The sequence below is a fragment of the Lipophrys pholis genome (genome assembly GCF_963383615.2).
Source record: "Lipophrys pholis genome assembly, chromosome: 9".
In the NCBI taxonomy this organism is placed as follows: domain Eukaryota; kingdom Metazoa; phylum Chordata; class Actinopteri; order Blenniiformes; family Blenniidae; genus Lipophrys; species Lipophrys pholis.
In genome coordinates this window covers 17,763,627-17,780,136 of record NC_137639.1, presented here as the reverse complement: position 1 = coordinate 17,780,136, position 16,510 = coordinate 17,763,627, and the positions used below count along the sequence as shown (strand labels likewise).

The window sequence follows — 16,510 nt, the reverse complement described above, 5'->3', positions numbered from 1 at the left end:
ACACTGACACAAAAGAGAAGGCCCTCATACCATAAACATCCCCTCTAAATTGATCAACATGTAAATGAACAGCCTGGTGAATAATTAATCAGATACTGACAAGGTGATCAATTAATATGGAATTACATCCTAACTCATCACCACATCATTATTCTCACCCGCATCTTCTTCATCCCAACCCTTTGAGCCAAGATGGAGACAGTATTTGTCTCGCTGCAGCTCTTTTCCATCTTTTGATGCAGCCTTTCCATACATCCACACACACACACACACACACACACACACACACACACACACACACACACACACACACACACACACACACACACACACACACACACACACACACACACACACACACACACACACACACACACACACACACACACACACACACACACACACACACACACACACACACACACACACACACACACACACACACACACACACACACACACACACACACACACACACACACACATTCTCAGACAGTCATGCAAAATAGTGAGCACAGGTCTCCGCTCCCTCAAGGGGGAAGTGGCAGCTCCCCACTGTATCCTCTATGATAATGCTCGGGTCTTGTGGGACTTTGCTGCGCTCTCGCTTGGCTGTTATTATTCACCTCGCTGCAGTCCATCTTCCTCGCTCTGTGTGGAACTGTCTGCCTCCGTCTCTCATCATATACCTCCCACTGTATTCAGCCACAAACCGAGCAACAGCCTTTACTTCTGCCAACTCCGAAGCAGTCAACATGAAGAAAAAGAGGCACTGAAGCTGCCTAATGCTCTGCTGTATGCTTACTGATGTAGATTAACTCATTGTATTGGGTAATTAATGCATCGACTATCAGCATTTGTCTCAATACTCTAAAGCATTCGCATAACTTAAGTGGTATGAGAAGGAAAATAAAACAAATTCTTGAAGATTTATAGTTCTTTTTCCTAAAATCCTATTTATGAAGCTGTGCGCAGTTTGAAATGGAGTTTTCTCTTCGCTCTTTAACCTCAAATACATCCATAACAATCACTTGCTAATTTGTATAAAGTGCATGCTAATGCAAATGGATTTCCATTTCAGTGTGTGTTTTTTTATGGGTGATTGACTGACGATGATAATAATAACATGATTGACATCACGTGCAAACAGGGATGTTAGAATGAGGGCTTTGCATACATTAGATCCTGTTTACATGACGATATGATGGAATCAGTATCAGAATGCTGAGAGAATGCTGAGCCCCCACAAGTACATAATAAAGTGCGATACCATGTTGGACGGCTTGATGGGGGACGATACCTACGAAATTGGAGTGTTACAGCAAAAGAGTTTTAAATTGGTTAGTAAAATAATTTTTTTTAAAAAGCAATATGGGAGATGATTTAGGCCCAGAGCTTTTAAGACCAAAGAAAGGGTACAACAGAGAAAATATTTTTTATAAAACAGTAAATAGAAGTTGTAGCGAGCCAGCTGAGGAAATGCTTCTCAACATCACAACATCAGCAGAATCTCTGATGAGGGTTGGTTCCAAACATTATAAACAGAGACACGTTGATAAAAAGAACAGATGTATTCAGATCTGTTGTCTGTTATCTGTTAGGATGAATTCTTCTCATTAGTTTGTGTGATGTGGAACACATGCTGATCATCTATGATTGTTGAGTGGAGCTTTAGGACAATTTTCAATCCTTTTATCTCTCTGCTGTTTGGCGCACAGAGGAGTGTGCTGCAGGTTCGTTTGAGCAGGAAACGGCTGAGTTTACTTATATTAGTGTCGTTGCTAGAAGTCTTTCATCACAGCAAAAATAAATCCTGTTCGAGGCTGGTTGGGTAGTTTTCTGTGAAGTGTTTGCATGTTCTTCCCACAGGTGGCAGGTCTGTGGTTGTCCAGATTGGCACTGGACCCCCAACACAGAATAATTGAATATGAATTATTGATCGATTGCGGGAATTATAAAAACTGATTGTGATTGTGTCATCACTACTTAAAACAACACTTCAAAGTCCTACATTATACCTTTCTGAAAGTGTGACTTCCACTTGTCCTGATATTATTAAATGCTTTGATAATATTTAAGGTGCTGCTCATGAGCTTTTCCCAGAGATTTCACAAATTCTTCACATGCAAATCAAAGCCTCATGTCTTTCATCCAATTCTGTCTTCGCTGCAGCAGCCAGAATTAAATATCTGTGTTATCCTCAGCAAAAAAAAAAAATAATAATGTCTGCAGGGACAAAGTACATGAATGATACTAAAAATGCTGGTAAATATCAGTAATGATCAACCACCCACACAAACACCCTTTGACCTCCACATCCCGAGACAAAATGTCAGCTCAGCTTGACCTCAGCCCGGGGGGCCACGGCGGCCTCACTGAATTTGTATCCCGGCCCCCGTAAGTGACACGCCTCCTCAGACGTCTTCATGACTGCAAGCACGTTGGGCCTTGTTTGGTGCAGATGGGAGGTCACTGGAGGTCAAAAAACAGCTCAGTGGAGGTAAACAACAAACTCGCTGCAGGTTTTTGTGGTACCAGCAAGTTTATCATGTGCGTACAATTAGCAAACACGTAATTAACAATTTATCATGAGCTCGGGAAATACATGTGGCGTGCAGGAAAAGCAAAATAAGTGATTTTTAAACGGGCTAAAAACTGTCGCTACCTTTATCAAAATATAAAAAAATTATGTTTGGTTGCTTGAATATATATTAATCTAAGAATACAACCTACACTAATAGGACCGTGACCGTGTGGATGGTATTTCAGTGGGACTATCAAGTAATGGAAAGAAACAAATCATCTCTTTATCAGGACACCGTTCGATGACTGGGTTGTGTTAGGCAGCAAGTGAACAATTTGTCCTCAAACTTAGTGTGAAACAGAGGACAAATGGACATCTAATGATCTGAATGAGTATGACAAGAGCCAAATGGTGATGGCTATCCAACCGCGGCAAGAGTGTCTCCAAAACTGCAGCTTTTTATTATGCAGTGGTCAATATCAATCCAAAGTGATCCAAAAAGGGAAAAGCGATGAAGCAGCAGCCAAGGCTTATTGATGCGTACGCCAGTGAAAGCTGGCCTGTGTGATCCCATCCACCAGACAGTCATTTCCAAAGTTAGAATACACAGCGCATCACTGTGCGTTTAGGATGGAGAGAAAAACGCAGTACAAGGCAGGTGTTCATAATGTTACGGCTGATCAGTGTGTGCTTGCCTGAAGTGTTTTAAAAACTTTTAAAAAAATACAAATATATTAGCTGTACAGCGCAATAGTTGGAAATCTGCTGCCAGCAAACCTCTGAGATGGTTTGATGAAGTTCCTAATCCTCATCGACTCTCACACCAACTTTTTCCATCTTCGTGAGAGGAGAGTTCACTTTGAGAGCAAACCGTCAGTACGAACTCTCTCTGGCCTTAAGGCCCAGCAACTCCCCTGAGATTGAATAGATAGATTAACAGCAACAACAAAAAGTTATGTATTTGCGCTCGTTCTATTAAAAAAAAAGTCAATTATATCAGGATTGCAGGAGCACTGATATGAATACACTTGAGCTATTTTTGTGCGCTGTGCTTTGTGCGGTTGCTGCAAAGTTGATTTGGATGTAATGAAATTGAGACCTCAAGCTAATGCAGATATCTCGAGCAGACAGAAAAGTCTTCCGGGAGATTAGAGGAATTGTGTTTTTCTGTTTCGTGGAAGTTTCCCAAAGAGTCGTGCATCTGTTCATCTGACACAGAACAACTTTTACCGCAATCTGAAGAACATACTGTAGTTATTACAGCTGACAGATGACTTGTTGGCCTTTTCCCCCAAGGCAAACGTTACTTTAACCGTATTTTTTCCGTCATTGAGTGAATCCTCTTAAAGATGACGTAAACATTTAAAGTATGCTGGTCCTTTTGATGGATTACACAAAGAAAGACTGGCAGAGTCACCTACATCCCAGGAGTAATAAAAACAAGACATGTAGTGGACATTCTTATTGTCTGTAATGACTACTGACAGGATTGTAAAAAAAATAAACAGTGACTTTTACAACTCTATCCACGAAGGGCCTGCTTTACCAACATCCTGGATAATGCCTGTTAAATTGCAGGAGACGTTGTGCTTTACAGTTTTCATTCAATTTGCATGTGATCAGCTAAGAATGGCACTAAACACCGATATCAGTAAAATGACGGTTCCGTGTGCTTTAAACGACAACAATCTGCAGAACACTGGCCACGGAGTGACTGGCCTTGAAGCCCCAACATGTACACGTTTAAATGTGACACCACGAATTTACAGCAAATAAATCGCACATTAAGAAACTACTGAAATACCTACATGCAGTGCAATAAGTCTTTTGGTCATGATACCATTTATTGTTGAATCAATGAAGTAAAATGTGATGTGTTTTTAACGGCATCTTGTACAGCAGAGCTCCATCTGATTGGTCAACTATGTTGACATAGAACGTGACTATGTCAGTGCAGAGAAACAGTTCATTGCGGTTTAGTCAATCTTTAGCGATATGTATATTGCACATGCTGATATCGTGATTACAATACATTTTCGATATAATGTGCATCTCTAATGGTTTCCACTATTATATGCTAGAGATCTACTTTAGGAACAATATGATGATAATTAGTGCAGACAGTTCAGTCATCACTAAAAGGAAAGTGCTACACAGCCAAAGACGGGACGCAAAGAAATGACTAAATAAAGTGTCAGCAAACAGCTGAATGCCGATCACAAGAAGGTGTTTTCATGTGAGTCACAGATGTTTATGTTGATCCAACCAGCAGTCGTGTAAACATCTGTGAACAACTGTGAATACGATTGGAGGATCATAAGTTGAAGTCAAGTTGAGCAGAGAAGATTTTGTTTCGCAATTAATGATGGTGCATTGACTCACTGCACATTCATTGCAGTAAACCAAGTTCCCATAGCAAGTTTAATAAGTGCCTAAATTGAAAACCGAAAAATCGACACAAATTATCTATTAAAGTTTTTAACACTGTCGCCGGTCATTTAAATATGGCATCACACATAGAGTGCATAACAAATTAGACAAAGCACCCTCCCTTCTTTCATTTAGATGAAAAGAGATCCAACATGTTTTGATTATGAGCACTGAATGAGGCACATGCTACATACTGTATAAAAGTAAAAAATGAAGAAACAAACACTTCCCACTGACATCTGCAAGACTTCCCACTCACTTCATCCGATAAGTGGAATTATAGGCCTGGATGTGCAAATTATCCAGTCACTTTGTGGCTGAGGAGAGTCTTCCACCGTGGTGCCGGAGAAGCTACTGCTGGTAGAAGCTGCTAGTTAGGCTGAAGAGGCTTCATGGGAGTCATCAACAAACACACAGGGGGACCTTTTTATCTATAAACAGCAGCCATTGAGAAATCACAAAAGCTGGAGTTTCACTGAAAGGATGTGCACATTTTCAGCCTCAGATCATTTAGTGTGACATAATTTCTACAATTTGTCCAAATCAGCATGCATTTAAAGCCTGCTGGGTAATATCACATAAGACACTCACAGATAAACACTGGGAGCTCCTTGTTTTTCAGGGTTATTGATGCACATTTCTCCCTTTATGGAACATTCGCTGCAGAAGATGGAGACAGGAAGCAAAACAGGCTATATGTGATTATTTATGGTCGTAACAGTCCGACATGACAGGCTACATGTTCAAGTTTTTTTTTTTGTTTTTGTTTTTTTTAAAGAAAATAGGATGAAGCAACTGAGCTTGCTTTATTTTATACACATTTAGAAAGGAACCGATGATGAGTAGTAATTGCTCAGAGATCTAACCCAACCTTGAAAAAAAGAAATATAGCGAAACATAGTTCCGTTGCAAAGAGCAAGACTGTTTTGGCACTATCATGCACTCCGATCAAAACCAAAACTCTACGTGTTAGATTTGGATTGTGGAATGAAACAGTCCTTTTACAAAACCAGCAGTTTGTTGGTACTTTCATCGAGAAAAGGAAAATATGGTGACATGTCGGCTTTAAACACATTTCAATATCAACTTTCACAGAATTAAGACGAGCAGCGACAACTAGCCAAAATAGCCATGCAATTTGATATTGTTTATTCCGCTCGATTGGAGAAGTTGACGCTTATCATGTGACGTTTATTATGACAAGCCTGAATATGTTGAGCCTAAATATATCTCGGAGATTAAAGGGTTCAAAGGGCTTTCATGTCTGAGAACGATGTTTAAAATACTCAACTGGTCCACAACAGCAAAACACTCAGACGCTATTCAAATTTTGCACCATTTATAATTGAATAATTTTAATTTCATTTGTTTTGCTAATGAAAAATGAGTCAAAAGGAGCTAGTTTTGATCCTTTTTCACTTCTAGATGAACTGTTGATTCAATCTAGGTTCACTGCGGATATGATTTAAAGTAATTCTTGTATTTCTGTGCACACAGCAAGTAAGAGGCGTGTTTCTATTTAGTCACTCTTCAGTCTGTTACAAAACCTGTGAAATCGCAAACCATAAAATTTTTATTTTCTTTTAAAAACCCTTAGCTCAAAGTCACATATTTATTAAATTTTCGCAAAACAGAAACTGGCAGAATTTCCTTTGTCTTTCTTCAAAATGCCACTAAAATAATTCAACAGTAAATAAAAACAATTGTCAATTGTTTTCTTCTCTTGGTATAAAATCTGATCTTAACTTATCCTACAAATTCACATCTGGTCCTCTGAGTATTTACGCAGGTTAGCGCTGAAGTAAACATAAGCCGAGTTGATTGAGTGACTCTGGGGCCGGCTAACAAATAACAACTGAGCATCTTGTGTCTATAAATGTCCACAGATTGACACAGAATGGGCGAATACAAAAATGTTCTGAATACAAAAAAAATTGCTTTTGTTATTGCTTTTTCTTTTATTGAATGTTTTACTCTGGAGCACAGTTTGTGCCTGGATTACAAACTCTGTGAACCTCAGTGTGTCTATGAACTGCTCTGGTCATAATGTTTTTTTGTGTGTGTGTGTGTGTGTGTGTGTTTTTTTAATATTTTTTTTTTCTGTGGCCAATAAAATAAATATCTAATAATGCATCTTTCAACCTGAAAACACTATGCTAAATTATGCCAAAAATCTGGAAACATTTATATTTCGAACACATCTCTGCTGGTCTGTTTGATTGGCATTATACAAAAGATGCATATGTTTTTGTTTAGTTTTTTGAGGGAGGGGGACCTGTGAAAAGACACTCAAGTCTTACAACTCTAAATCAGGATTATAAATGACGTCTGTCATTCTTAAAAAAAAGAGTTTCCGAATATGGCAGCCAACAGAAATGCTTTGTCAAAGCCACTGGTTGTCACCACAATACTCTTGCCAAGCACATATTTCTCAATAAAGCAATGAATTTAGCCATGTCCATGCCAAAATTAGAGTGGTTAAAAATTAGACATAAGTAGATGAAAGCTCCAAAGTACAGATGGTGAAGGTAAAAGTACTGGAGTGATCTGTCCCCATTATCCAGTTCTATCACACATTGAGCTTTCACCACAATGAGTGAAACAGAGCTGACCCAGACAGAGCCTGGTTTGGATGGATTGGAATGATGGTGAGCAAGAGAAGAGAAACCAATAATAGGGTGACCCTGAAACAGTAATCGACTGCGTGAGGATACAAAAGGGGGTCACAGTGCTGCCCTAAAGTCTTCATTAATCACTTGTTATGACTGCCCACTGAATGAGAAGTGGTATGATGAGCACCCCGCAAGGCAAATCCTGAGCTTCAACGAAACGTATACATTTTACCGATCAAGTTCTTCATGGAACATCGCTTTACAAGGGAGATGCAAAACCCATGGTTCCAGCAGTTTCATTTGTAGTTCCTCAGAGCCCTCCCAGATTGGCTCTAAGAAAGGTGGGAGAAGACCTCTGTGCAATCTGATTTGCCACAACATTGATCAACTACTGTCTGTGTGGGATCTCTGCTGATGTTTCCCAATATTTATTCAGTCCTCAAGCAACAACAGCTTGTAAAGAAATATGGCAAAAGCAAACATTGGCAGGATCCTCCAGGATCTTTTCTCTTTTTTTGTCTTGATAATTGGCTCTGCCAACAGAACGGACCAGTCTGCTGCTGAGCTGCTCACTCAGATCAGCATCAGGAGCTTGTTGTTTGTTCCAAAGTCATATGGTCGAGATTCGTTTCGAAGGATGCTCAATTGGCAAAAAGCTTTAAAATCACCCTTTTTCTCCGGTCCTGCTTCATGAAACATTTGGTGAAGTGGAGAATCTCGCAATTATATTCAGTTCCACTTCCATGGAGACAGAATCAACCTCATAGAAAGTGATCACAGGCAATAGAAGTCAAACTAAAACCTACAATTACATACAGTTAAGCCTGTGTTCTATACCATATGTCAATAAAGGTACTGCTGAGCATGAGAGTTAGCGTAATCACAGTAATGACACTGTGTTTCATTAAGAAAAAAAATAGCAATAGTAAATGATTTAAATAATCATAGTTTGACAAAGGAACATTAAAATGAATGTAAGGTACCTTACGTCATAAGAAAATCCTTTTGTAAGATTAATTTCTTCAAGAAGTTCATCTCAAGTTTGTGAATTAATTGTAATTAACTCCACTTTTGATTTAATATTCTGTCATTTTGCACTTATAGTACTTCTTTATTGTAGTGTAGTCAGTCACTTGCACATATTGTACATATGCAATATATTTGAGATATATTGTGCAAAATGTATTTACTAATAAAATGTATTTATTTACAATGTATCACATAATTTTCCCAAAGTAACAGCTTAAATATCTCATGCTCGTTGCTGTCTTTTCACAATCGGGTTAACTTTGGTCACTCTATAACCAATAGAGCAACTTTCTTTTGTAGAAGGCCTAAATGTTTCTATAGTTCTTTCCTGTTTTTGCTAATATTTTCTACCTACTTTACAGTCATTTGAAATAGATTTTGAAGTAAAATACTCTCTGGAATTTAGTTATTAGTCAGACATTATAATACTGTTCCTTTTCTCCTGTGGCGACAATATCTGTTTTATATTGTGAATTAAATATTTAGGAGAATATTTTAGTGGTTTTGCTGACGTGTCAAATGTAAACACAACACTGTGTGTGAGGAAAAACAACATCTGAAAAAGCAAACACAGTTCAGGGTCTGCTAAGACCAAATACAAAGTTTCTTAATTATTTATATATTCATAAACATATTTGTGTCTCTGGAGCACACTGGAGAGGCGAGGGGATCATTCAAATGGAAACTAGTGACAGCTGATACACCTGTGTGTATGTGTCTGTGTGCACAAGTAGTGAAAGAATAGTTTTATTTTTAAAGCTAATACAAGCATGTGCCTAGTTTGCCTGATTGGATGCTATATCTTTCTGGAATAATAACTGTAAGACATCAAGATCCCCAGAATAACAGCGAGGTTACGTGAGGATGATTGTGGTAAATGAATGGATAATAATGGACTGTTACAGATGGGATTTCTTGTTCTCAACCAAGCACTGACCCAAAGAAAAACATTAGAGGCACAAAACGGAAAGACATTAAAGACGCAAAAGCGAGTGATCTGTGGTATACAAATGCATTTACCTTAAAGCACAAAAGAAATAAATGAGCTGTGATAAAACAAAAGAACATCTGTCCACCTGATGTCTTGTAAAACGTCTATTCTTCCAAGAGGCCAACGCCCGGTGTCACAACTATCAACTAAAACAATGGAGTTACTTTTTTGTTTAGTTTTTTTCTGCCAACATTGAACGAACTATTACGAATCAAATAAAAAGAAGGGGGGGCTGTAGCAGATCAGGAAAAAGTGGCTGTACTAGTAGAAGAACAAGCAGAAGATTGGTGAAAAGCTTCACGAAAGTAAAGAATGAGGATCAAAAAATATTTTCTTTTAAATTACAACTTATTTATACGCAAAATATTTGACATAAAACGACCAATTCTGAAAAATAAACCAAACACTGAAGTGGCCTTGCAATGAGACGAGCCGTAGCCCTCAGCCCAGAGCTTGAGACCTCTGCTGTGGCCCATTCCGGCGAACGACGGGCGCCTCTGGGAGACATAGTGATCTAAACAACCACGCACTCTCATATTAACACATACGGTTACACATAAGTTTGGCGGCAGTGATCAACCTCATATGCATGTTTTTAAACTGTGGCAGAAAATCAGAGTAAACTGAGAAAAGTCTCCCTCAAACCACTGCACATCGCGTTCCCTACAGTTGCGTTGGACAGGGAGCATTTCCCTAAATGGTATTTTGATGGAATCAGGACATCTGAAAATCACCGTAGGCTGTTGGCAAGCTTGGCGAACCATTCCCGCGTGCATCTGACAATCTGTGTATTGAGCCAGGGTGTAATTCTTCTTCTGCTGAGGATGTGTGTCGAGGAGGACGTCCAGTATCACGAGGATGATACCCTGTGACACGTAAATGTTTGTCAAATGGACAGTGTGCTCTCTGAGGTGTTACAGCAATTTAAAACCTAATATATCACTTCTCTGTGTGCGGTGTAAAAGTGTGAATCTCTTACTGTGCACAAACATTTTCAATTGAAATACTGTAACACGAGCTGTTTCATTTACAGTGCGGATGATACTTAGCCACAAGCCAATGATGCTGTTTTTAGATTTTAAAGCAATCTGACATGTGATCACATATTTCAGGGGCACAAAACAGCCCGGCCGCCAGTACATGTAAATCCTTCGCCTCTAAAATATAAAAATACTTGTCAGATTAATCTAAACTGTCGTCACCGACTGCCTGAAAGTGCGTGAAGTGTGAGTTTATCCGCCCCCGGTGACCAACCGATGATGGAATGAGTTGGGCGAACTTGACAGATTGAGGCGGACGACACCCGTGACAAAGTGCACCGCGAAGTGTAAATCTGTGTTTGTTGTCTGTATGATTGGTGACACTGCGCCCGTTCATCAGCGGCTGCCATTACGGGCTGTCTCCGGCTCGCGTTGCAACACAGCCAGAAGCCACGGCTCCACTCAGAGTTAATCGTCATCTGCATTCACTGGGATAAAACCAACAGTGTCAGTTTCTGTCATGTCTTCCCGCCTGTTAATGTGCGCAGGGGAAGTATAAGCTGGAGTTTGAAAGTTGCCTTCGACGGAAGGCTAAAATTAACACATCACTGGGCTGTCCTTCATTGCTTTAACAGTGACGGTCATCGAGATTGTGGGATAAAAGCTCAACCGAACACACTGCGAGCGTGCTCCAGCCTCAGTTCTAAACTTACGTCGGCTGCTTCTCAGTGGACCAAATGTGTCCATACAGCCGTTTTCTTCATGATATTCCCTAATATTTCAGGGCTGGGGGCATCGTGTGCTCTCTGCCACACATGTCATATATAATCGGGATTTGCATTCCCGACCAAAAACAAAACAAAAAGAAAGAAAGAAGTGCTTTTAATGCTAACAGAGAAATATTTTGTCGGCAAACAAAACAAGTCAAAGCTGAAACGTTTGACGTGCTGTCATAATAGGCAGGGAATTGGTATAATTATTGCTTAGTGTCTACAGCAACACGTCAAGAGTCATAATGACACAGTTGTGTTTGCAGCCTTTGTGTAATTACTCAACATTACGTAAACCACATTTTATTACAGTTGGTGTTCAAAAAGACCTGGAACGACTTCTTTCATTGACAAAACTTACAAAACCACAGAGAAACTGGCACTTAAGCTTGAGCATTACCATCAAACCACATAGAAACCTGTCTCAGTTGGCACTTTGACTAAACTCCACTCATTCTAATATGATATCAGCCCTGGCAACCCCCAGCTCCTCACTGCTTTTTCAGTGAAAGACCATGGGCTCTTTTTACCTCCTCGCTGCCACAATTTTTCTATCTAAAGGATCTTAGAAACCTATTCTTGCTCTTCTTTCTTTTATTTAGCACATTTTCTGCCCCACAAAGACCTTTCAGGGAGCCGGGGAATCCCATCATTCTGCAGCTCAGCGTGGCCGGTGACCACACAGGAAGCTTTTCATTCCTGCAGCTTTGGAAAACTGTCAGATTTAGTGGACACAATGTTGTTGTTCAGTCACAAAAGCACAGCTTAGGATCAATTCTACAGACAAGGCCACTGTTGAGAACTTCATTAGGTTTTTTTTTTTTTTTTGGTAGAGTGGTGGTTTCTGATGGTGATGTTCAATGGTTTTCCTCTCAGTTTAAAAAAAAAAAAAAAAAGTTTTCTTACCGAGTTCAGGTCCAGACTGGTCTGTACCCACTCCTTAGCATCATTGTAGTCCTCCATCAATCCCATAATATACAGCGTGTCCAGTGAGTCGATGATGGACGCTCCTCTCAGTCCACCTGCAAAACACATAAGAACTCAATCAGCACTTGTTGAGTATAAGACTGTTTGTTGTGAACTTATTTTTGGTGAAAAATAAAATTTGAAGTCATGGTACTGTTTGAAAAGCTGAAATCCCTCTTGACCACCACTTGACCACAGTCATAGCAGTGGTGTGTTCATATCTTCCGAGTACTTTGAAATTTAGAACACAATCTTTCATCCACATGCTGGGTACACAGAGTTACCAAAGCATTCGAGTTACCTGTTGATATTTGCAGAGAGTTTAAGGCTTTGGGGCTGCTCACGCAGCCGGAGGGCGCTATATGAGTGGAGTCCATTTAAACCCACACCATAAAAGCATTGCAAATCAATAAAGCCGCTTTTATTAAATCACACATTTTTTTTGCCATATTTGCACGAAATAATAAAGTAAGATATGCACACATGGGGTTACTAATAGCAGACATCAAGGTTTAAACATCTAGTATCATTTCAATGGTTAGAGTTGCAACAGTCAAACAGTACATAAATACGACACAAGCAGAATTGCAAGTTAGTATTACAATGCATTTCACTTGTAATTTAGCAAAATAGTGATAAGGCAACACATATTGGGTCTATAGGATATACATATATGTTAGTCATGGCAAATATCAAGCTTTAGTAATCTTTTGTCCCATGATTTTGCAAAAGTGAACCAACACAGAAAATCTCCTCTTGAAGCAAGCGTAACTTTGACACCACACATATGTACTACTTGCTTTAACAGCAGAGGTAAACTATTTTAATCACTAATCCCTGAGGTAGCCAAGAGATCAAGCCAAATGGTGTTGTCTTTGTAGACTATTTTAAAAGAGACATTTAAACAGCATTCATGAATGAAAAAAAGACACACGTACAGTCAATTGCAGACAAATCATTACTTTCTTGACTGTTACATTAATTGGGTACATAGAAGGTAGATAAATACCAGAGATTTAACCCCTAACCTTTAATATTCCGATGAGCCGCGGTAACGTGACAGCGCGAGATAAAAAGTGAAACATTAAAGGACCCTCACATGCCGAGCTTCTTTAATTACGACCGTGATGTTGAACGATGCCGCAAAAACAGCTTTGTGAGGCCCACATGAAACATACACGCGCTCAGAGATTAAAAGCATCCGCTTAAACGCATCAGTCACTGTAACATGAAAGTCAAGGCAGTTAGGAATCAACCACCAGCGAGGGAAAAAAAGAACCAGATTATACATCGATTATTGCAAACATTTAGCAGCTGCCCGTGGAATACCGAGTCACGGTGTTCTCCTCAAACTGTGTAAACGTCCTATCATCGGTCTGTGTGTGTGTCGGCTGCCACTGTGTGGCTGTCTGTCTTTATGAATCTCATTTAAAGCTATTCATTTCTTTTCACAAACTAAATGATAAAAGCTGAGGGGTGTTTGTTCCATTCTGGTGGCATTATGAGCGATTGCAAGGCCTCTTTTCATTCTCATGTGAGCAAATAATGTGCAAATGTGGCTGAACCTTGCAGAGACAGCTCGGCACGAAGGAAAAATAAACATTATACTTAATGAATTACTGTAAGCGAGCTGAAGGGCAAATTATGGTTTGGAAGTTTAATAACAAGAAACTGTGACTAAATAGACCGTGAATTAAAGTGCTCAGGGCTTCGTATTGTAGATTGCAGAAAAAAAAATGCATTAGTGTGAAAACTGACCTGGTTAATCCACAAAGGTGATGAAAAACCCTTACGTTCATCCTTTAGAAAAAAAAAAAAAAACGTAGCCTACAGTACAGATGGTTGGATTGATCTGATGCAACCATTCAGCAACCTGCCACATCAAAGACAGGACTTGAATTATTTTTAAATCTCAACAAATATGCAAAAAAGATAACCATGGCTTCAGGCAGCAAAACAAAACGAGACAACTTCACGAGTCCTGTTCTCTGCCGCCTATAATACTCATTGTTTTGTTCATATCGCATTGAATAATTAAAAAAAAAATATTATCGAGCATTTAACATCCCTTTTTTTTTCTTGCCGTTGTCATTTTGCTATTTCTCCACATCTACTTGTAATTGGCCTGTTATTACTGCATTATTCTCTGTTTCATTGTCTTTTTGTCACATGTGAAACCCATTGAACTGCACTAACCTCCTACATTAATCAAGTCTGGCTGAGTGATTACATGCACAATGGTTGACTGTGGCTGGACATCAACGTTTCTGCATTTGCATGTATTCTAATATATAGAAAAAGAAATAGAAACTAATAAATAGGATACAGAGGTTATGTGGTTAGCACTCTCGCCTCAGAGTAAGTCAGTCGGTACGGAATTTGCATGTTTGGTGACTCTAAAATTGTGGTGTTGCACGTATGAGTGAAAGCTGATTTACTCACAGAAGAAAATGATGATTGAGACTAACTGCATAAATTACCATGTTGATTTTACATTCTTTTGTTCCAGATTGCATAAAATACTGGGAGGGGTTCACGTTAATAGATTAATGTACACAATAATGTGATAAAACATCTGGAAACGTTTGTGTTGTCTATAATTCTGTGTGCTTTCAGTGCATTTGAACAGGTTGTGCAAATCCACTTTGCAAAGACGCTGCTGTTATTGTGGTGAAAGTCTTTTCCCCAGCTGGCTCCCCATGATTTCTATCTGTGATCTTTATCAACACATTTTCTGTGTTGAATCCATTCTTTTTTTTTGACGATGATCCATATCCACAAAACAATGAGCATGCAATTTAGCATGTCTTATACAGAGTCACATTGGATTGGACACTGTGGTATAGAAAGTGAGACCAAGAGATCTTATGGATGGATGGAAGTTTGAAACCCATCCATACCAAGACGAACATACCTTTCCCTTCAAAGTTCGGTGCAACTTTACTGTTTTTAAAATTAGGACACTGTATTCAAATGTAGTGAATAGTAAATGCATTTCAGGTAGAAACACACACGCATAGTACCCGCTCTTCAGTAGCTCCATAAAAATAATCCAGCATATCTAGAAAGGGTTAACTCACTGCTCTTGCAGTCCTATAATTTCATTGTTTGGTTCAGTCTCTCAGAATTTTTCCAAAAGTCGTATATTTCCCCTTGGAACTGGGACAGTATGCAAAAAGATAATGAATACATATTTATTTATGATCGTAAGCAGACCACAAAAATGACTCCAGATACTCGAGCTGTGCTGCTGAATGTGTAACAGATGACGACCTGCAAAGAAATCAGCCCCGAAGCATGTTCTGCATCTACTTATATAGATGCAAGCAGGAGCTGCTCAATGGTCAATTACTGCAGGATTTCAAAAGTTACTATTCTTTCTTTTGGAAACTGTCAGAAAATATTGAATATCAGATTATTTCCTACAACTTGTTTGTTTTTTTCTTCAATCCAAACATATTGACTTTAAAATGGCACATGACTGCAAAGGCAGGAACTGCTTAGTTCACTGGAAGCAGGTGACAGATGATCAATCACTCATTCAACGTTTGTGTGACTCGTATCTATACCCTGACTTCATGCCTTAAAACGGACAACTGCATCGAACAATAAAAACCTGGCAGCCTTTCTGATGACCAATTAATTTTAGTCCTTCTTTTTTTAATCACACTGTGAGCTCCAGTGGACGGCTGAAGTGCACGATGTCTGATGTGATCTAAATAACTTGGAACAGACATCAAACCCTCTTACTGTCAACAGGTTTGTTTAAGTCAGTCTCGATCAATAACTCGGCTCTCTTCAGCCTCTTAAGGGTTTCCATTCTTGTCAGCCTCCACTCTGTAAGCCATGCTGTCCAGAGAGTATTAGCTGCACTTAACATTATTACCATGATTGCAAAACTCTCCGCTTCACCACTGACCTTTCACCTTATCCTCACAGCTATATGGATCGGCTGATGAGGTCAGCCGGCATGCCAAAGGGCACAAGAGAAGCGGATCAATGACTTAGCTTGACTGAATGATCGGTGTCAGACACTTTGGCCATAAATCTTCTAGTATTTCTGGTAAGAGAGGCAGACAAACAGAGTTTTATAGACACACTGCAGTGCTGCTATTTATGTTACAGTATGGCTGTACTATGTCTGAAGCTACTGTACACCACACGCATTCCCAGTCCGTGAACTCTTATGTGTGGTGTGCCTTGTGGCAA

At 39.4% G+C, this 16,510-nt stretch overlaps 1 protein-coding gene across 2 annotated transcripts in view; it reads right to left on the bottom strand.

The window, feature by feature from the left end:
* Positions 1–16,510, bottom strand: part of LOC308114768 (mannosyl-oligosaccharide 1,2-alpha-mannosidase IA) — a 230,455-nt gene that overhangs the window by 90,886 nt on the left and 123,059 nt on the right. For both annotated transcript variants that reach the window (XM_080471912.1, XM_080471911.1), the window contains exon 3: positions 12,242–12,357. In XM_080471912.1, coding sequence (XP_080328038.1) covers positions 12,242–12,357 — 116 coding nt within the window. The remainder of the gene's footprint in view (positions 1–12,241; positions 12,358–16,510) is intronic.